Source organism: Brachyistius frenatus, unplaced genomic scaffold, assembly GCF_029030835.1.
Source record: "Brachyistius frenatus isolate BFR_SWC_R1_liver_20210118 unplaced genomic scaffold, ASM2903083v1 Contig_27, whole genome shotgun sequence".
Taxonomy (NCBI): domain Eukaryota; kingdom Metazoa; phylum Chordata; class Actinopteri; family Embiotocidae; genus Brachyistius; species Brachyistius frenatus.
This window is the reverse complement of record NW_027210626.1, coordinates 2275834-2296400: the sequence shown is the minus strand read 5'-3', so window position 1 is coordinate 2296400 and position 20567 is coordinate 2275834. Positions and strand designations below refer to the sequence as shown.

Below are 20567 nucleotides of genomic sequence, written 5' to 3'. Positions count from 1 at the left end.
CTGTTAATTTCCTGTTTCTAACATGAGACCTCATTAACTTCCTTTTCTCGTCTTTAACACCTTATAATGTATACCCAACTACTAAGGATATACTTAGGTTATAATGAGTTGAATTACCCAATAACTGGTGTTTTAAGGTTGATAAATGAATTATCTTTCATACTTTAAACTTGTAACATGTCTTTTCATACATCCTGTTATCGCATTACATTTCAACATGAACATTCTCATAACCCCAAATGTTTTATTGAGTAGCTAGTTTCTAATAAAAGAGCAGCGTTTTAGCACAGGTATATGAAAATATATGAAAATACTCGAGCTATTAAGACTTTTATGTGGCGTTTCAGACCAATAATTGTTCGTTCGTTCGCGGTTTGTTGACAAGAGGAGTCGAACAGGAAACAGGAAGTGGTGACGTGTTCGCGACCCTCTTTACCTTTTAAATGATACAACTGCACCTCTAAATGACATGTAGGGTTTTAATAGTTATATTTATATATATTATATTTATAATTATATTTAATGTGGGTTACACCAGCAACTGTAAATTAATTCACATGACGTACTTTAACGTGTACTGTAAATCCTTCCCGCCAACTCCTTGTACGCAATACTTTATAGCGTTAACGTAAGCGAAAAACCAGTGCCAAGTCAGGATGAAATATATTTCTTTCTTTTTTTTTCCTTTTAAAATGTTTCATTCATAAACACGACATACCGGGCCATAAACGTGGCTATCTGGCCGGTGTTTTCCTCTTGTTCACCAGGCGGGCAGTGAATCAAGAATGGCAGCGTGTGCCGTCAGCAGCTCCCAAAAGCGCGCACTCTAGTGGTCAAAAGTATATTACACCCGTAGTGGTTTAGCAATATCATAAAGAGGATAAAAGGGAAACGGTTTAAGGCGTGGGCCGCGCAGTGGTGCAGTGGTTAGCAGGGTCGATTACCATTAGGTGTGAATGGTCTTTGTCTCCATCTGTCTCTGTGATGGACTGGCAATCTGTTAGCTGGGATCAGCACTTGTCAGATTAGTAAAAACGGTGTCAAAGCAGAAAGCAGAATAGAATTGACCAATCAGAGAGCAGAAAAGAATGGACCAATCAGCTGCATTGGTTTTATAAAGGCAACACCCACTTTCACTCCATTTTTACCAGAAAAATTGCAATATATGCAAAACCCCTTTTTCAAAGTAGTCCATTTTTAACTCAGAGTAACAAAATTGGCATCAAAAGATTATCGGAAAAATGATGTGAAAATTTGACCAGGGGTGACATTTTTGGATAAAAAAAAAAAAAAAAAACTGTAGCTTGCCCAGACAATCCCCAATTTGCATGACATCTGGAATATCTATCAAGTACGAGTTTGAGAATCAATACAGCATTTTTGGTGTGTATACACATTCAGAGTTCCCGAAAGAGATGTGGCTCCTGGTTTAGCTCACTGTGACGAACATTGGGTTGCTACACAGGCGAGTTCAAATCTAAATCTTCTGAAGACATAAGAGGAAAATGTCAAAGGGTGGTGAGAAAGATGTTCACTTTCTTTTTGGAAGCAGCCAATCATGTCAACTCCAAACTATTCACAGGAAATATATTTCTGTCTGTCTTTTTTTATGTTTATTTGTACTTTTTGACAAAGGTAATCCAAGTTACTATTAAGTGCCTAAGGGTGGCAGAAAAGGACCATTTATAGTATACGGTTCGTGGCTTTAGTGGCATTGCCTCATCTCATGAGGTTTGGAGGTATTCTTTGTTCCTACTTCTGCAGAAACTACTCCCAAGAATGATCATTTTGTTTCTCTGTTCTTTCAGTACTGGTGTGATCTGATGGTTAATTTGTTAGGGTGCATGCCACATGGGCACTTATCCCCTTAGCGGTAGAGACCTGGTTCGATATCTTGCTGATCAGACCCTTGTTGCATGTTACTCCTCCTTTCTCTTTCCCAAGCAAGATGCAACAGCAGCTTCCAGCAAGCTCTTGCAGCATTCACTACATTTTCTTCAGGAAATGCACATTCTAGTAACATTTTGTGTGCCCGTTTACCAAAACAAAAACTTACAAATTTAGCAGAGACATTGTTGTTTAATGCAGAGATGACTAGAACTATTTCTTTGGGTTTGAAAATACAAAGTTTCCAGTGTTTTGCTCCACAGTTAGCTATACACACACACATGCACACACACACACACACACACACGCACACACACACACACACACACACACACACACACACGCACGCAGGCACGCACATATTTATATTAAATACACATCTTATTTTAAGTGTCATTCAGCAGGTAGGAGTCATGGTGGGCAGAGAGAAAAGTGCATCGTGGGGAATCGACCTTTGACCTGCAAGAATAGACGTAAAAGGACATGTTAAACTTTTGCTGAAAGGCATCATCTTATCTGATCTATATGGAGTTTATGGGGCAGGAAAAGGAATAATTGAACAACTATCGGCGTGCCTCAAATTCACACTAGTTCTTTACCTCAGGACAGGATTAGAGCACAGAGCAGCATGCGCCAATCAGGTTAGCTTGTGAAGGCCTCGAAGTCCGAGTCTGAAACAGGAAGCAGGAAGAGTAAGACAAAATCATCAATTCCAACTTATCCCGGAAATAATGTTACTAGACACCGACTACAGAAGTGCTTTACATGTGTGTTTGCTACATTACATTGATATCTTACAGACAAAGGGAGTGCATAACATGTTGATGCAGGATGAGAATGAAAGCTGATAAAGAAAGTGAAAAATTCAGGAGACAATTTGAAAGTTTGAGGGATTGCATTCTGTTGCTATTTAAAACTGCACAGCAGCCCTCTTCTTCAAATTACGGCCTGTGACATCTTTCTTATGAACGTAATGGTAATAGATTAAAAACACTCCGGAGTCCTAATTGGAACTAGATGAAAGAAGACAATAAATGTGCTGCAGATGCAGATTGGCATGTTATGAGCTATACAATGCTACATACATGGGCATTTTCTGAGGCAATATAATCTCACATTACTTCAGGTAACTGAACTGTCGGTAAATGGAGACACATCGGTTTTGATAACATTCAGTTAAAATAAATGCAAGTGCACTAAATAGTATGTTTTGTTTAAAGTCTGTGAATTAGAGAGAGCCAGAAACAATAAGGGATAATCATTCAGAATAAATGATGGCTCTTTTTTTCTTTAACTGTTACACAGGAACTGTACAATCATTTTGTAGTAATAGTGCTACAATTAGTGGATTTAAGCATGAAATTAGTGTAAATTAGTAGAAAATACATCACTGCGACTGCCATATTCTGAAAAAATCAAATATCCCAACTCATGTTTTGGCTTAATCTTTATTTGTTATTTACCTTTTAACAATTTAAAAATAATAAGAACATTAACACATGGCATCTCAATGTAGTACAAATACAGGCCAGTATATATTTATAAAAAGAATCCATATGCCTATTTCACTCTTATTCCCTCTCCAACAATAGGATAAATTAATAATGAGTAAAACAAATCCATTTTGGGTGCATGTTTAAAGTTGTGTCGTCACAGTTGGCCTTAATTTTTTGCCAGTGATGATAGTTGCACTTTAAAGTGAAAGCAAAACTCATGCAATTAAAAGAAATCAAGCACTCATGAAAAATATATTACAGTATATTACAGCCAAATAAACCTAGTGTGCTGTATGGGCAACAAAAAAACAAGACAAGACAAAGAGACACCCCCTATAATGAGCTGCTAATTAAGAAAGGCATGTCTGTGAACACTAGTAATGATTTTTTTTTTAAAAACATATTACATATTTCTGGTAGTAGTAAGTATTTTTGACACCTTAGTGTTTTGGCACCAACTAGACTTTTTTTTTTTTACTTTCCGCTTCATCCTCACAGATACAATCACATTTAAAACAGTTATCAGTGATCCACTAACAACACTAACACTGCTTTTACTTCATTAGAGGTCGGCAACAAGGCAAGTTTGGGTTTCATCCAGGAGCACCATGGTAACTGACTTGACATTCAACGACTCAGTTCTCTTATACTAACTTTAAAAGAGACACACACACACACACACACACACACACACACACACACACACACACACACACACACACACACACACACACACACACACACACACACACACACACACACACACACACACAGAGAGACAATGTATGTGTGTATGTAAATTATTTACTGCTATCAACATAATGTCCAGCTTCAGTAAAAATGGGAGATAAAGTACAACCTAATAAAACAGTTTCAGTGGGACATTCAATCAAACTTAGCTGTAGCTGACATTGTAATTATAGAAGTCAGTAAATTGTAGAAATATAATGTCATAATTTGAAATCAACAAGTTGTCTTATATTCCAATGTACTTTCTTTCATTTTCATGTATTAAGATAAGGAAGTGATTCTGGGAGTTTTAGCGATTTTTAACTTGAAGTCTTAAAGCATTCTTTTAATGCTTTCAGGCAGAAGCCTGGTGGGAACGTTGCACAGTTGCCTCTGAAATACAGTCTTAGTCATTTTTAACACAAAGCTACTGAACTGACTCATTTGGGGGTTTAGTGTTTTTTTGTTTTTTTCAGGGGCATTTCAAGCGTTGATCAAAGGAAAATGTAGCTACTGTCGTTCCTCTACCCTGACGTTTCAAACCAACCCGAGAAAAATAAAACTAGACTTGTTTTGCTGAATAATCTATTTTTAAACTGTCAAAGAATCATTATATTTAACGTCATCACTCCCACACAATTCCGGATCAAAGTACCTGACAACAACTCCAGTCAGCTTTGTCATCTTCCTATATTGGAGGAGAATAATGGAGAAACCAAAACAACCAAATGCATTTTGTTGACTAAAATGAATTTGTTTATCCAACTTGGCCCATTTAAACTAGTAATGTCAGTACAGCAACATATATTTCGTGAAAATAAGCAAAGGCACCAAGAAATTTAAATGAGATTCAAATAATTATTCAGTGATTCAGTCACACTACTGTACACATTCAATACTGTGCTTTGTCCTCTAACTTCATAAAGTGCTCTCCCCAAACTACAATGTTATCAAAAAGGGTAATTTAAGGGTATTTTAGTAAAAATGTATTAAGGCCAAGACATAATGTACTTGTATTTATTGATAGATAGGCTCCTCACTGTTGCAAATTTGCAACAAAAATGCCAAGTCAGCTACTTGAACTATTCTGAGTAAGCCTCAGTATATTTATATAAAGTATTTGTATTTGAAAAGTGTGCTTCCACTAGTTTTTGCTATACATATTTGAGAAATTATTAGTTGACCAGTAAACATAGGTCTTTTTTCTAAATCAAAGTAGTCATTGTCATCACAAAAATAACCACAGAAAGTTCTGTGACCTACTTTTGATTTTTGATCTATTGTTTCAGAGGAAGTGTGATGAGTGTGACACAGTTCTGATACATTCCCTTTGCCAGAGAGTGAATGAGAAAATTCTATGGCAGTGTCTCATCTGAGCCAAACACAGACGCACACAGAAAACTTTACACCCCCCCCCCCATCTGCCCCCATCCCCACACTCACATTTGTATTCCTATCTTTATGAGGACCCTCACTGACATAATACATTCCCGATCTCCTTCTCATAACTAAACGCCTAAAGCCTACAGTAAACCTAACCGTGAGCTTCTGTAATTCCAAACCTTAACCTTGAATTCAAAAAGTTCAGTTTTAAACCGAAGATTTCCTCAATTTCCAGCAATATCCCGCCAAGGTTTAAAACTCTAATTGGTCCTCACAAAAGACCCCAACTTCAACACTTGCCCACAAGATCTAAAGCCCCACTTTTGCCCACTCTTTTCAGTCTGTGTAAATATTTGGCACATTTACATTCGTTCAGAAGCAATCCTCTGTGTTGTTCTGCATACACAAAACAAGACAGTTCTATTAACTTTGATATGTTTTTGCACATTATCTAAATTGGCAAAACCAGCAAGACGTCAAAAAATCCTGTCAAAGTTTGTCCCTTTTAGGGGTGTTTAGACTTCGTGAAAGCCTTGACATCAGTTTAGGCACTCCCGCAAATAAATATTCAAGCAGTCACATTACATTAGAGTCCGGCTGAAGGCAAGACACCGAGGCAAGTATAATAAGGCTTCCAAAATATAGTTTACACACACAGACACTGCACTAGCACACAACACACCCGCACTTCTTTTTCTTTTTCACACTGATGTCACTATTCTTTATCGCAGGTTTAAACCTTTCCTCACTGCTCTGGCTCAGCGGCGAACTGCTGTCAGTTGAGGGTGATTCGGGAGATAAGTCGGGCTCCCTGGTCACCTTTCCCTCCTTTTGCCAGTGATCTTCAGACCCTGAGCCCATTTTAAACGGACCCTCTTCATCTTTCTCTTCCACGACAATCTTTTTACTAATATGAACATTAAGAGTTGACGTCTTATTAACCCCGCCTTCTCTACAGCCCGTAGTTTTAGCACAAGTAGCTCTGCCCCCACCCCCAGCACCTGATATGAAGTCAGTAGCAGCAGCTTTCTGCTGGGCTTCCATTTCTGACAGGCTGCATGCCATAGCCATCTGCAGCGCTTCATCTTCCTCGTCGTCCTCGCTGCTTCCTGTGACCCCGTAGTGGTAGAAGGGCGCAGAGCTGAATGATCGATGTGTGGCTGCAGAGAAAGGGCTGGGGCGGGATCTATCAGACTCAACGGGTGATCTGCTCTGGATTTGTGATTTCTGAGGGGACTGATGGGACTGACCCTGCCGTCGGCTCAGCTCCAGAGCGAGGGCCATTTCATCTTCCACACCTGGAAACCACAGACCGCAACAACATGGGTGTTAGTCCACTGGTAAGATGAAGTCACATAACTTAGAGCAGGGGTGTCAAACATACGGCCCGCCGGGTGACTTTGCTAAGTGTGAAAATTACAGAAAGACATAAATTGCATTTCTATGAGAATATGGAGGTTTATGAGTACAAACGTTTTGTAATTTTTTTTTTAACCGATCCAGTAATTGCTTCAAAAACAGCGTAAATGCGATGTCTGCTCCGGAGGCAGAAGCGCTCGCTGCTCGCTTTGTGACGCGTTTGACGTCAAACGCGTCACAAAGCGAGGGAATCTGCAGAGGAGAGCCCAGCAGATAAACAGTGGGCTGATGTCTGAGTTTTTGCTCTTTATGTTTCTAGTTTATTGTAGAAAGACCTTAAAATAGGGTTTATCATCCAAAAACCTTCACCAATGATTTAAACATAAGAGAAATATTGTCGTTATGTATGTGCTATTATGCTATGATTTTACTGGTCTGGCCCACTTGAGATCAAAGTGGGCAGTATGTGGCCCCTTAACTAAAATGAATTTGACACCCCTGACTTAGAGGAACAGAAGTTTAATATTGTAAGATTGTCAACATAACAGTTTTAACTGCAATACCAAAAATAAAGCTAATAATACTAAAGCCTTTCCTGTTTCAATATTATTCTTTAAAAACGTCTCACTCTTGATTTGAAACCTTTTTGAGAGGCAAATGTATTTCTGATTTTGCTGTGTGGTACAATTTTAGGTGAATCTGTTATAGGGGGCGAGGTGCCTGTTGTGTTTTTCTCTGTTCCCTCACCTGATTTCTTCCTTGATGATAATGACCTAATAGATTTCCACCTGTGCAGTATTTGTTTTAACGAAGTCCTTTTTTTACATAATAAAGTTAGGTTTTCAGGCTTAGTGATTAGACAGAACTCATTTTAGATTATTTTCATTGGTTCGGCGTGAGCCAAAGTAAAGTACTTAATTCTATTTGCCCTCAAATTTCTCACCATCATTCAGTGTGAATGGTCTTACCATTAATTAAAACACTCTTTAACACCCCGTCCTCCTCAATTTCCACTCTTTCCTGCCCGTTCTCCTTTATCCTGCAAGCAAGACAAATGCAAAGATAAGTGGCAGAACTTAAAAATGTAGTGAATTAATAAATATTCATAAAAATGTGTCCATAAGTAATTTTGTAGATAGTGACATTCACTCATGAGGACTATAATGATAGCTCTAGACATACTTTGTACTTTAAAAATTAGAATTAACAGCCAAATAAATCCATAAGAAACAACTCAGACATCCATCCAACTGCGTTCAAATCAAATTGAGGAGACTGACATACTTTCTGGTGGTGGTGCGTTTTCCATTCATGAAGCGAGTGGAGGTAGAAACTGATTTAATGTTGCTCATCCCTCCACCCATGCTGCTCATCCCATCCAGTCCACCAAAGGAAGATGAAAAAGTAGTAAAATCAGCTGCAGAAAAGCAGAAGATCAAAGAGAAGAGAGAAGACTAATTTAGTTTGCTGTGTCTTTAAAAAAAAAAAAACTCAGCCTGTTTAAGGAGAATACCACTCCCACTTTATCACCACAGAAAGTGTGACTTTAGGTTGGGCAGAGATGCACTTGGTTTGACAAAACTGAGTAAGAAAATACTTTGCAAATTCTTTGGTGAACACAATCTATAACCCATGGTTAGTTTAGTTTTACCAGTGAGTTAGCTGTAGTGGAGTTTGAAGCACAAGTGTAGCTGCTCTGAATAAATGGTTTTCAGTATACATTTTGCATTGATTTAAAAACGGAAACTGTTTGATGTGCACTTCTAATTTTAACTGTAATCGTAAACTTTAACACATTGTACACCCCATCAGCTTTTATCTACAGTCACTGCTGTGTTGATGTTGTTAAACTGCCAAAACCTGAACAGATTTTTTTTTTTTTTTTTTTTTTAATAATGAAGTGGTTCAGTGCCAATGCTTTTATTATACCCAGAGTAAAAAACACCAAGATGTCTGATTGGACAGCTGTAAGAACACTATAATCTGCAGGTGCTAAATTTTTCTTACAGCATGTAACTGTTTACCTCCTGCTGAAGGAAAGGAGAAGAATCGACTGGGGCCGAGGTGAGAGGCTGATCCAAACGACGCAAAGTCATCTGGATCGGAGAAAAAGAGACGTGTTAGGTAACATTTAAACAATCGAGGCAAGAGAAAAGAAAGATGACGTGCAATCACAGAAAACCTAAAACCAATTACTTTGATCATATTTACTTTGACCATAAATCACCCCTCTTAATGTAAATTGATAACAAATAAATAAATTCAATGGGTAACAATTTGGACAAGAAGTGTTCTTGGACAAATACTGATATCAGTTGTGCACAACGTACCAAAGAAGCTAGCAAAGGGATCCTGTCCACCAAAAAAGTCTTTGAACACCTCGTCTGGGTTGCGGAATGTGAAGGTGAATCCTGGGAAATCTGACGAAAAGTCTGAGCTGGAGGAACCTGGGAGATAAAGATGTCAGGGTCAAGGAAGTGAAGAGAAGAGAAGGAAGAAAGAATGGAGGAAAGAGTCGAATAAGGACAAACAGAAAGAGGGAGAGGACATGTTATTAGCCACAGAAAACAAAATCCAACACAAAGTCCTAAAATGTAGACAACAGAAGGAACCACCATTCATGTGTCCCGTCACATGTGCCTGAGTCAAAGAATTTTTCAAACCATTACTATAATAGATGCAAAAATAGATTCTGTTTTTTGTTTTTACCTGTATGTCGCATTCTGTCATTTCCATATCTGTCATATTCGTCACGTTTGGACTCTGTCAAAAAGGAAAAGAGTACTCACTGTCATCAACCCAACCTATTTTTTCCCTTACACACGCACGCACACACGCACGTATGCACGCACACGCAGACCAGTAAGTGGCTTACTGTCAGACAGGACTTCATAGGCCTCAGCAAGTTCTTTGAACTTTTTCTCCGCTTCCTCCTTGTTGTCTGGATTTTTGTCTGGATGCCATTTCAGGGCCAGTTTCCTGTACCTGAACACACAAAACAAAATCAAACAGAGCCACAAACAAACATTGACACATTGACACATACAGCCGGTGTAGAGTATACATTAAAATGCGGAATAATGAGGGACTCTTTGCAAACAACACAGCACAAAGCAAAAACTTAGAAAAAAAAAAAGAAAAGAAAAAAGAATGTAGATATTTGAGAAATCTGTATTTTTCATACCAGTAGTTCTGAAATCACCGGGGCCTATAATACCAAGCAGGATTTGCGGTTAACGAGATAATTTTCAGGTTTAACTCTGGGTTTTCAGGGGTAAAGATATCCTGGGTATGTTGAACAAACTTCTTACTTCAGGCATATGGTTTAATTCTGATGTCTATTGGAGAGATTTCTTTGGTAGTTTGTAATTATTTCAAATAGTTGTGCATGTTTTGAAACAAGAATGTTTTGTTTGGAATCAAATTAGATGGTTGTTTAAAATTTGACTCCAGAAACATTAATCGAAGAAACTTCCAATCACAAAGTGACTTCGGTGTTTAAATAAACCTGAAAATTCAAGGTGAGAAGTAACATTTCAAATATATTTTTAAATATTAAATTGTCTAAACCTTGTCTTCATTAAATATGACTATGACTGCCAACACCTCAGATCATCTCAGGAAACTCACGCCTTCTTGATGTCTTCCTGAGAAGCTGTTTTGGACACTCCCAGGAATTCATAGTAGTCGACCATGTTGCCTCCTGTCACTCCTCAAAACACCTTCCTGAAATTAAAATACAAGAGTTTCTGTCTTGGTGATTCATATAAAGTATACTTAGCTATGTCATGTGTGGATGAACACCTCCGGCATTCTGTAACTATGACGTTCACCAGAATCTACAAAACTAAAGCAATTGCTAAGATTTTTTTTCTTAATTTAATTTGCAGACAGGTGAGGTACAGTTTACTATTAAATAGTACATACTTTATGGTCATTATAATACGGAAACAGGTAGGAGACATTTTGGTCAACACTGTTGCCATTTTTATGTGAAGATAAGTGACTTATCTGAGACACAAGCAACGCAACACTTCATTTGTTAACTTCACTCAAACTAAAGACAACGAAAACAGTTGAGGGGCAATGAACTACGCTAATATTCCTTAAACGTTTTCATTACAATTTAATAGTTTTATAAGTGCAAAGTTTCCGGAGAACTCCACAAATGTATCTTAATCAAGTCAGAAGTGTTGGTTTCACAGAATCACTAACATAAACATTTGAACAGCTGCTTTAGTTAAAATGAAAGTATCAGGAGTTAGTTGTGCCCTTGAAATGAAGACCTCGGTGCAGTTAGTAGTTCTATTCTAGCCACAGACAACATGCTGACCACCGTGCCAATCCCATGAGTGGACTGCAGCAGAGTCGGGGCTGAAGAGGGGACTTCCAAACTAAGGTAAAAACACTCAACTTAACTTTCTGTTTCCCCTCGGGAACAGCCAGGCGCTCCCAGCAGTATTATTACTGTGATATTTCTAGCGCCAAGGCATCTGGCAACTGCTGCTGACGTGACAGTAGGGCTATGCAGGCTTAAACACACGGGCAAATGCACTTGGAGGCACAGGTGCTGTGCTATTCAAGTACATACCACTGACATTACGGGTAACATTAGTCAATTAAAAACGTGCCACCAATCGATTAATCGTTTTAAGTAATTTAGAGTAATAGATACAATTTCTCATTACAACTTTAAAAAAAAAAAAAAAAAATGGTTGTCCTCCATGATAATAAACGGATATATTTTGGTTGTGGATTGTTTGATTGGACAACAAAAACAAACAAAAAAACAAAAAAAAAGACATTTTAGGCTGCACCTCGGGCTTTAGGAAACACTAGTCGACATTTTTCACCATTTTAAACACCAAACAACTAATATAATAATCGAGACAATAATCGATTATTAATATACTCGTTGCAGACTTATATTATTCGGCATTTAGGTGACACATGTCCTATTATGGTAAAGTTGGACACCTATAATAAACTGCAGTAGCAACATTGTCTTCAGTCTGTAGGGAGCCCCAACTTGTTAGGACAAGCCAAAGCTCTGGACCTACCGTCCAAGTCCCTCGGCCTAATTAGTGAGCAGTTGAGCCGTCAGTCGAGCGCTCTGACTTGACTGAGTTATGATAGCGGTGCCGCTGGTAAACGCTCCTCCTGTCTTCGTGACAGCCGCACAGCCAACTCCTCCTTCAGCCTGCCTCTCCACCGCCCCGACACAAATGTGCTCTAACAGAACAATATCACCGCTAAAGGTAGGCCACTGTTAAGTCTCTGCGGTCCACTGTCGGTCTCCTCCGTGAAAACGTGCGGCCAGGCGGCCCTGTGTGTCCTGAGTGTTGGTCTGAGCCGTGCGCGCTACGTCACCGCCGGCGGAGAGAAAAAAATAGAGCGTCTAGAACATGCCAGTGATCGGAAACGTCATCAGACCCGCCCTGTCTGCCGGTCTGCTTGTTGCTACGTGATAATGTGATTTAACCAGAAACTGTAGAAAAGCAGCGACTTCTGATGGGACTGTGGACGTCCACAGGTTTGATTGACTTAAAAAAAAAAAATAAAAAAAAAAAAAAAAGATCATAAGGGAGATGTTACTAAATCATTTTATATCAGGCTCGTGTTTATTACACTGCAGTGGTGAAATTAACCTATTTAAAGAATTTAGGTACTTGACTAGGCCTATTTCATTTTTCTACGAATTTATAGTTTTACACCATATTTGATCTGACAGCTAGAGTCACTTTGCAGCAGCAGGTATTGGTCTTATTGGAAGTACTCATACTTTACTTGAATATTTCAATTTGATCCTTCTTGATACTTCGTCTCCACTATGTCAGATTGTACTTTACACTACATTTATTTGATAACTTTGGTTTTACATAATGGATAGTTAGCCTACAACAATTTAAAATACAACACTTTCTGCTGACTCACTGTTACAACCATTTAATATTTTCATAGACAATAATAATTCCGTCACAGGGCACCAAACCAGTACTTTTACTTTAGTTATTTTACTGCATTTGTTGCTAATTTTTCATGTTGGACTAAAGATCTGATTACTTCTCCCCCCCCCCCCCCCCTCACCGGCCGAGGATATAAATAGTTACAATTAGGTCAACCTCAAAACCTTAGAGTACTTTTGACTCATGTATTGTTAAAGTAATTTTAATCCAGTCATATAATGGCCTATAATATAATTCTGAAAGGGGCTGTTCTGCTGCATGAGGCAGTTTTAATACTTTCACTTTAATTTACCAGAAAGTTTGCTTCTAGTTTACTGTGTGAATCATCACAGGGGCCAGGATCATATGATGAGCTTATTATGTCAGGGTTATTTGGATTGTCAGTGATGTTCAACATTACTAAACTTCTTTAGTCTGACTCACTCAACTTTACCCGCTGGTCACTTTACTCCCATCTGTTGGCCAAGAGGAGCAACTGCAGGGAGTAGGCCAGCCCTGCCCATTGTAGACTTTGTGATCACTTATCTACAAGGCACAAAAGGGCAGGAAACTGGAATTTCCCTTGTAAATGGAGTATACCTGCCCATAAACGATTTAATAACCTACAAAAAAAACCAAAATATAGTGTGTGGAAATGATCAGGTTAATCAACATTTAATCAACATTATTGCTGATTAGAATAGTTCTATGGACACTGCTGATGATTTGATTTTACCTTTATATTTAGGTTAAATATCTTATGCAGACAATCATAGGCCTACTTGCACATCTCACCATAATGTTTATGGATTGGTACCAATTGTAAAGGATAAATACATTTTGAATGATAAAGGGGATTGATTATTGCTGTTGGAGTAAATTACTCTTCAATAAAGTATTTATTTGGCCACCAGGATGTGGTGGAAGAGTCACAGAATGATCACAAGTTCATTTAAAATGTTCATTAGAGCTTTTATTGATAACACTGACATATCACCACCATAGATTTAGAATCTTGTTGGGATTGTGTTACGTTCATGATAACTTTTGGAATGCGTGATGATGTTTGTTAGTATTCTTCTCCCTCTTCATCCTCCTCTCCCATGCTGTCAGTGCCCACCTCTTCATAATCCTTTTCAAGGGCAGCCATGTCTTCTCTGGCCTCTGAGAACTCTCCCTCCTCCATTCCCTCCCCAACGTACCAGTGGACAAAGGCTCTCTTGGCATACATGAGGTCAAACTTGTGGTCGAGTCGGGCCCAGGCCTCAGCGATGGCTGTGGTGTTGCTCAGCATGCACACGGCCCTCTGCACCTTGGCCAGGTCTCCACCAGGAACCACAGTTGGAGGCTGGTAGTTGATGCCCACCTTGAAGCCTGTGGGGCACCAGTCCACAAACTGGATGGTGCGTTTGGTCTTGATGGCAGCGATGGCAGAGTTGACGTCTTTGGGCACCACATCACCGCGATACAGCAGACAGCAGGCCATATATTTACCATGACGGGGGTCACACTTCACCATCTGATTGGCTGGCTCAAAGCAGGCATTAGTGATGTCAGCGACTGACAGCTGCTCATGGTATGCTTTCTCCGCAGAGATGACTGGGGCATAGGTGGCCAGAGGGAAGTGGATACGAGGGTAGGGCACCAAGTTGGTCTGGAACTCCGTCAAGTCAACGTTCAAGGCTCCATCGAAGCGAAGTGAGGCTGTGATTGAAGACACAATCTGACCAATGAGCCTGTTCAGGTTGGTGTAGGTTGGTCTCTCGATGTCGAGGTTCCTGCGGCAGATGTCGTAGATGGCCTCATTGTCCACCATGAAGGCACAGTCAGAGTGCTCCAAGGTGGTGTGGGTGGTCAGGATTGAGTTGTAGGGCTCCACTACAGCAGTGGAAACCTGCGGTGCTGGGTAGACGGCAAACTCAAGCTTTGACTTTTTACCATAATCAACAGAAAGTCTCTCCATCAGCAGGGAGGTGAAACCAGAGCCGGTGCCTCCACCGAAGGAGTGGAAGATGAGGAATCCCTGGAGACCAGTGCACTGATCAGCCTGTAGAGACAATTGGTTTTGATTAATTAAAACTCCATTCCAGCCAAATGGTCTTCACACAAAATCACTTTTTGCAAAGTAACCACTTGGTCTATTCACAGCTAAGGCAAAAATGCTGTTTGAAGAGCTCAAAATTTTGTTAAATGTTAAACCAACAAACTACTTTGACTAAACTCTCACCAGTTTACGCGTCCTGTCCAGAACCAGATCAATGATCTCCTTGCCGATGGTGTAGTGTCCGCGGGCGTAGTTGTTGGCAGCATCCTCCTTTCCTGTAATCAGCTGCTCAGGATGGAACAGCTGACGGTAGGTTCCTGTACGCACCTCATCTGGACAACAGACAATTAAAAAAGAGAGTTAAAACTATTTTCTCACTGAAGAATGTTCCTGCTCTGAACATTTTATTTGTTCTGATGCTGTGATTAAATATGGAAAAACATTTGAGCTGTAATACTTTGCTTCAAGATGAAGTAGATTATCATCAGCGTGGTGTGAAATTGAGAGGGGATTAAATATTTTTAATGGCACTGTATACTGTGTATGTTACAATGTTCAAGTGCACAAGTTAAACAACGATAAATAATATACAATAAGAGGAAACTATCTATTCATTAAATAATAGAACAGTTTTTACAATGTCCAAGATGGTACAAGTAAATTCCTTTCATTTACATGTCACTGACCGATAACAGTAGGTTCCAGGTCGACAAAGATGGCTCTGGGAACATGCTTCCCTGCTCCCGTCTCACTGAAGAAGGTGTTGAAGGAGTCATCTCCTCCCCCGATAGTCTTGTCCGAGGGCATCTGTCCATCTGGCTGGATCCCATGCTCGAGGCAGTACAGCTCCCAGCATGCATTGCCCATCTGGGCCCCGGCTTGGCCGACGTGCATAGAAATACACTCACGCTGATTAAAAGAGGAAAGAGATGTTGGCTAAAGGCGAAGGACAGTTATAGTTTGTCAGACATAAAGCTCATTCAGTATCTAATGGAACATTTTTCAGTTTTTTCTGGAGAGTAATGCCTGGCCTGAAATAACTTATCTGATCACTGAATACTATTTCCACAATTGTATGCTTTTACAGCATGCCTATGGAAAATGTTAGAGACATCAAACATGTACTGAATTTAACCAATCTATTGAACCCATATTTTGCCTTGAAATTCATGTTTAATGACAATCTTGGATATAATCTCTGAAATAAATTTGGAGTGGAAATAAATAAATGTTGACTGCTGAAAACTGTATGCCCATATTGAAGCTTAAGTGGTGCACACAAAGCATGCCAGCATTCAAGTGAAAACACCTGTCAGAGTCTCCTGATTACAAAAGTCTGAGCTCTGGTTTGCTACAGTAAAATTGATTGGCAGAATATGTATTTACATATTAAAAATAATTGTAAAACCTGCTTTCTGCCTCAGTTAGTTTTATGGGTTTAAACAAAAAATGCAACTACAAGTGGTGTATGTGGCAGACAGGAAGGCCATTCCTTAAGAAGACCGAAAAACCTTTCTCCCTCTTCTCCATCCTGTATCTCCTCCCTCTCCTCTCCCTTCCCCCTTTTTGTCTCTCCTCCCCCATCCTGTCCAGCTGCATAGTGCTGTGTAACACGTCAGAGATGTCTGGCTCTGTCTCTCTCCCCCCCCCTTCTCTCTCTCAAACCAACTCCCAACAGCTGCAAAATGGCTCCCAACTAACTCACACTGCCTAGGCCAGACCACTCCTATTTTCTCTGTTCTTTTTATCCATCCCCCCACTGCCACGATTACCCCGCTCTATTCTACTTATATAAAAAAAACTATAAGTCCTGAACAAACACATGATAAGGGCTGTGGGTATTTTTTTCCCTTTAGTTGGATATGTTTCCTGCTTTATGGCTAGCTGTATATTAAAGAAGCTGCAAAATGACAAAGCAGTCTAACTCATAAAGTGTCAGTCAACTGACCTAGATTGTCCAAGAGTACAGAAAGGATTTCTTTTCTGGTCAAATGTTTCTATTTCAGTGCTTTCTACTCCCTGAATTCTCTACAAACATATCCTAAAAAGTTCAATTATATAAATTCATCTCAAAATGAGTGTCACTTATTGAGATAAAGCTGATTTTGTATGAGTAGGCTACACCCCTTAACTCCACAGCAGAGGCCTTATGAGCATTACAGAGGCCTCAATATATAATCCATCTAATTCCAAGCAACAAAAAGAGAGAGAGGCTTGAGGAGAGAAAGAATGGAAATTTCAAGGCTACGTCATCAGCAGAGCAGTGACTCACCATCTTGTCTGCTTGTCCTTCGACCGACGTTGAGGATTCAGACTCAAGGCAGAAGTGAGTAAAAGGGGCAGAGTCAGGGTTTATATAGGCAAGGATGTGGAGGGGGCCGGCAGAAAACCACAGTAAGCAGCTGCATACTTCACTGGCGGGAGGAAACAGCAGTTTAAAAAAAAAAAAGAGGGACGTCCCTCATACTGTCTGTCATGTTATCTGCCCTTACATTTGTCTGCATTGTCTTTCAGTTTGAGATTAGAGCCTTATCTGAACAAAATGTCCCTTTCATGTCCTTTATCACCACTGTCTTCCTGTTTTATTGTGGCTGTGTGTGTGTGGCTGTGACTGTTTACTGTGAAGCTCTACACAAAGCTTCAGCGTTAGTTTAATCGCTTAAATGAGTCATTTATGTCTGTTTATGACCTTTGAAGCAGCATGCAAATCACTCACCCCCACACACATTTCTTTCCTTATATTGTAACAAGGGCTTTAGGCAAAGAATGCTTATTTCATGCATGCATCTACACCGACACACTCACCAGCACACACACACAACAGCCTAACTGGTGTCTATATTAAATCATTAAATGAATAATCACACATTATGGGTAGACTAAAAGGAAAGTCTTTAAAATGCTTTATTTTGATCATCATAAATGTACAATATAAATGCTTTAATGGAATGAAAGGTCAACAGTAAAGAGTAAGAGTACTTACATAGCTGACACAAATCACATAAAATGAAATTGTATGGCATAGTGCAGTGTTTCAGTGTAATTATATTATTCAGAACACACAGAAAAACCAGTGATTGCTATGATACTACACCACCGAAGTGTAAAAGGCTCCAAACAAACAAAACTTCCAACAAAAATCTAAGCAAGTTTTCATCATTTTTGTTTTTGCTCCAACTTTTGGGTTGCTCCTGTTGGGATCCCTGAGCTGTAATTCATCCACAACTGAACTGCTATTGTTGCTGCTGGCCACTGTCTGAGTATGAGTTACACAAACAACACTAGTCAGTGAGTTCGTCAGTTATTTTCTCTCGCGCTCGTTCTCACAGAGTTACTGCTGAATGGCATATAGAAACTGACATAGGAGCCCTTTCATAACTTACATTCCTCATGTGAGAGGATGTTGGTGGGAGGTGCACAGAAGAGAGGGTTTGGTCTAAGCTTCTCAGCCTGACACTGAAAAGAGAAAAGATCGTTTAACACCCGAAGAAAGTTGAGCTTTTTTGCTTTGACTGCAAATGGTACCACAACAAAAGATTAAAATATAATCATCATGTTTTAAATATTTTAGATTAGGTTTGTTTTGTGTAGGCTATATGTGTTAAAGTGTGACGTCTATCTTTTCAGTTTATCCATGTGAAGAATGTCTTGGAATTATTTGGATTTTATGATTTTGTATTGTTTAATGATAATAGGGATTATTAAAATGTGTTATTTCCTTATTTAAATTGTAGTTTTACTGGTGTATTCATACATCTGATACATTTCCCTCACTACAAAAAACTAAGTGATCCATTTTGAAACCAGCAATAAATCAATTTACTTTGGTTTAAATGCATTTTTTTTTAGGAAAGTCAGTATTCCTCTTCATCATCTTCCTCTACCATATTGTCAGTGCCCACCTCTTCATAATCCTTCTCCAGGGCAGCCATGTCTTCTCTGGCCTCTGAGAACTCTCCCTCCTCCATTCCCTCCCCAACATACCAGTGGACAAAGGCTCTCTTGGCATACATGAGGTCAAACTTGTGGTCGAGTCGGGCCCAGGCCTCAGCGATGGCTGTGGTGTTGCTCAGCATGCACATGGCCCTCTGCACCTTGGCCAGGTCTCCACCAGGAACCACAGTTGGAGGCTGGTAGTTGATGCCCACTTTGAAGCCTGTGGGGCACCAGTCCACAAACTGGATGCTGCGTTTGGTCTTGATGGCGGCGATGGCAGAGTTGACATCTTTGGGCACCACATCACCGCGATACAGCAGACAGCAGGCCATATATTTACCATGACGGGGGTCACACTTCACCATCTGATTGGCTGGCTCAAAGCATGTGTTGGTGATGTCAGCGACTGACAACTGCTCATGGTATGCTTTCTCCGCAGAGATGACCGGCGCATAGGTGGCCAGAGGGAAGTGGATACGAGGGTAGGGCACCAAGTTGGTCTGGAACTCCGTCAAGTCAACATTCAAGGCTCCATCGAAGCGAAGTGAGGCTGTGATTGAAGACACAATCTGACCAATGAGCCTGTTCAGGTTGGTGTAGGTTGGTCTCTCGATATCGAGGTTCCGGCGGCAGATGTCGTAGATGGCCTCATTGTCCACCATGAAGGCACAGTCAGAGTGCTCCAAGGTGGTGTGGGTGGTCAGGATTGAGTTGTAGGGCTCCACTACAGCAGTGGAAACCTGCGGTGCTGGGTAGATGGCAAATTCAAGCTTTGACTTTTTACCATAATCAACAGAAAGCCTCTCCATCAGCAGGGAGGTGAAACCAGAGCCGGTGCCTCCACCGAAGGAGTGGAAGATGAGGAATCCCTGGAGACCAGTGCACTGATCAGCCTGTAAATTCACAAATGTTAAAATCAAGAAAATATAAGTTTAATGTACTTCAAACATGTACCCTCGGTCTCTGATAGTCTCACCAGTTTACGTGTCCTGTCCAGAACCAGATCAATGATCTCCTTGCCAATGGTGTAGTGTCCGCGGGCGTAGTTGTTGGCAGCATCCTCCTTTCCTGTAATCAGCTGCTCAGGGTGGAACAGCTGACGGTAGGTTCCTGTACGCACCTCATCTGGACAACAAGACAATGACTGAGATTTACTCTACATAGCTTTGTACTGAAATGATTCCACAATGGCACAAGGAGTGAGGAGGTTATTGTCATCTGCGTTTAACATTTTAACAATGCTTGATATTTAAATAGTTTAAAATTTGCAATTCAACACAAAAAAAAAAAGCTAAAATTCCTAATACAGTATCATTGTCTAATACACACATAGATTTGGTAATACAAGTAATAAAACTATGCAATTACAATAAAACATGTCAAATGTAAACTGCATAACTGTCATAACTGTCACTGACCGATAACAGTAGGTTCCAGGTCGACAAAGATGGCTCTGGGAACATGCTTCCCTGCTCCCGTCTCACTGAAGAAGGTGTTGAAGGAATCATCTCCCCCCTTGGTAGTTTTGTCAGTGGGCATCTGTCCATCTGGCTGGATCCCATGTTCCAGACAGTAGAGCTCCCAACAGGCATTACCAATCTGAGCCCCGGCCTGGCCCACATGAATGGAGATACATTCACGCTGCAGAGAGCAAGTAACACTGTTAAATTACCAGAAGTATCTATTTACTTTCCACATTTCTGCTACGCAGAGTGTATTTAACTACTTAAATCCAATCTCATCATATTGTACTTTGTCATGGATTGATGCAGATAAAAAACAAATTCA

At 40.0% G+C, this 20567-nt stretch overlaps 3 protein-coding genes across 4 annotated transcripts; all 3 read right to left on the bottom strand.

Moving 5' to 3' along the window:
* Positions 1–2059: 2059 nt before the first annotated feature.
* Positions 2060–12237, bottom strand: dnajb2 (DnaJ heat shock protein family (Hsp40) member B2). 2 transcript variants are annotated; one of them, XM_069698553.1, is made up of 11 exons: positions 11915–12237; positions 10485–10580; positions 9730–9839; positions 9564–9617; positions 9185–9301; positions 8879–8950; positions 8139–8271; positions 7823–7893; positions 6497–6793; positions 2487–2558; positions 2060–2346 (listed from the first exon to the last, which is right to left on the bottom strand). In XM_069698553.1, the coding sequence occupies exons 2-10, from the start codon at positions 10547–10549 to the stop codon at positions 2530–2532; spliced, it is 948 nt and encodes a 315-aa protein (XP_069554654.1). In that variant the 5' UTR covers positions 10550–10580; positions 11915–12237; the 3' UTR covers positions 2060–2346; positions 2487–2529. The 2 variants fall into 2 exon arrangements, with proteins under 2 accessions (XP_069554654.1, XP_069554653.1); XM_069698552.1 differs by lacking the exons at positions 2060–2346; positions 2487–2558 and having other exon boundaries at positions 5551–6793.
* Positions 12238–13757: 1520 nt separating this feature from the next.
* Positions 13758–17174, bottom strand: LOC138620909 (tubulin alpha chain). Its single transcript, XM_069698551.1, has 4 exons — positions 17116–17174; positions 15530–15752; positions 15027–15175; positions 13758–14846 (listed from the first exon to the last, which is right to left on the bottom strand). Exons 1-4 carry the CDS (start codon positions 17116–17118, stop codon positions 13869–13871), a joined length of 1353 nt encoding a protein of 450 aa, XP_069554652.1. The 5' UTR covers positions 17119–17174; the 3' UTR covers positions 13758–13868.
* A 1508-nt stretch (positions 17175–18682) lies between these two features.
* Positions 18683–20333, bottom strand: LOC138620908 (tubulin alpha chain-like). The gene is made up of 3 exons (XM_069698550.1): positions 20198–20333; positions 19756–19904; positions 18683–19672 (listed from the first exon to the last, which is right to left on the bottom strand). The coding sequence occupies exons 1-3, from the start codon at positions 20316–20318 to the stop codon at positions 18698–18700; spliced, it is 1245 nt and encodes a 414-aa protein (XP_069554651.1). The 5' UTR covers positions 20319–20333; the 3' UTR covers positions 18683–18697.
* Positions 20334–20567: the final 234 nt, after the last annotated feature.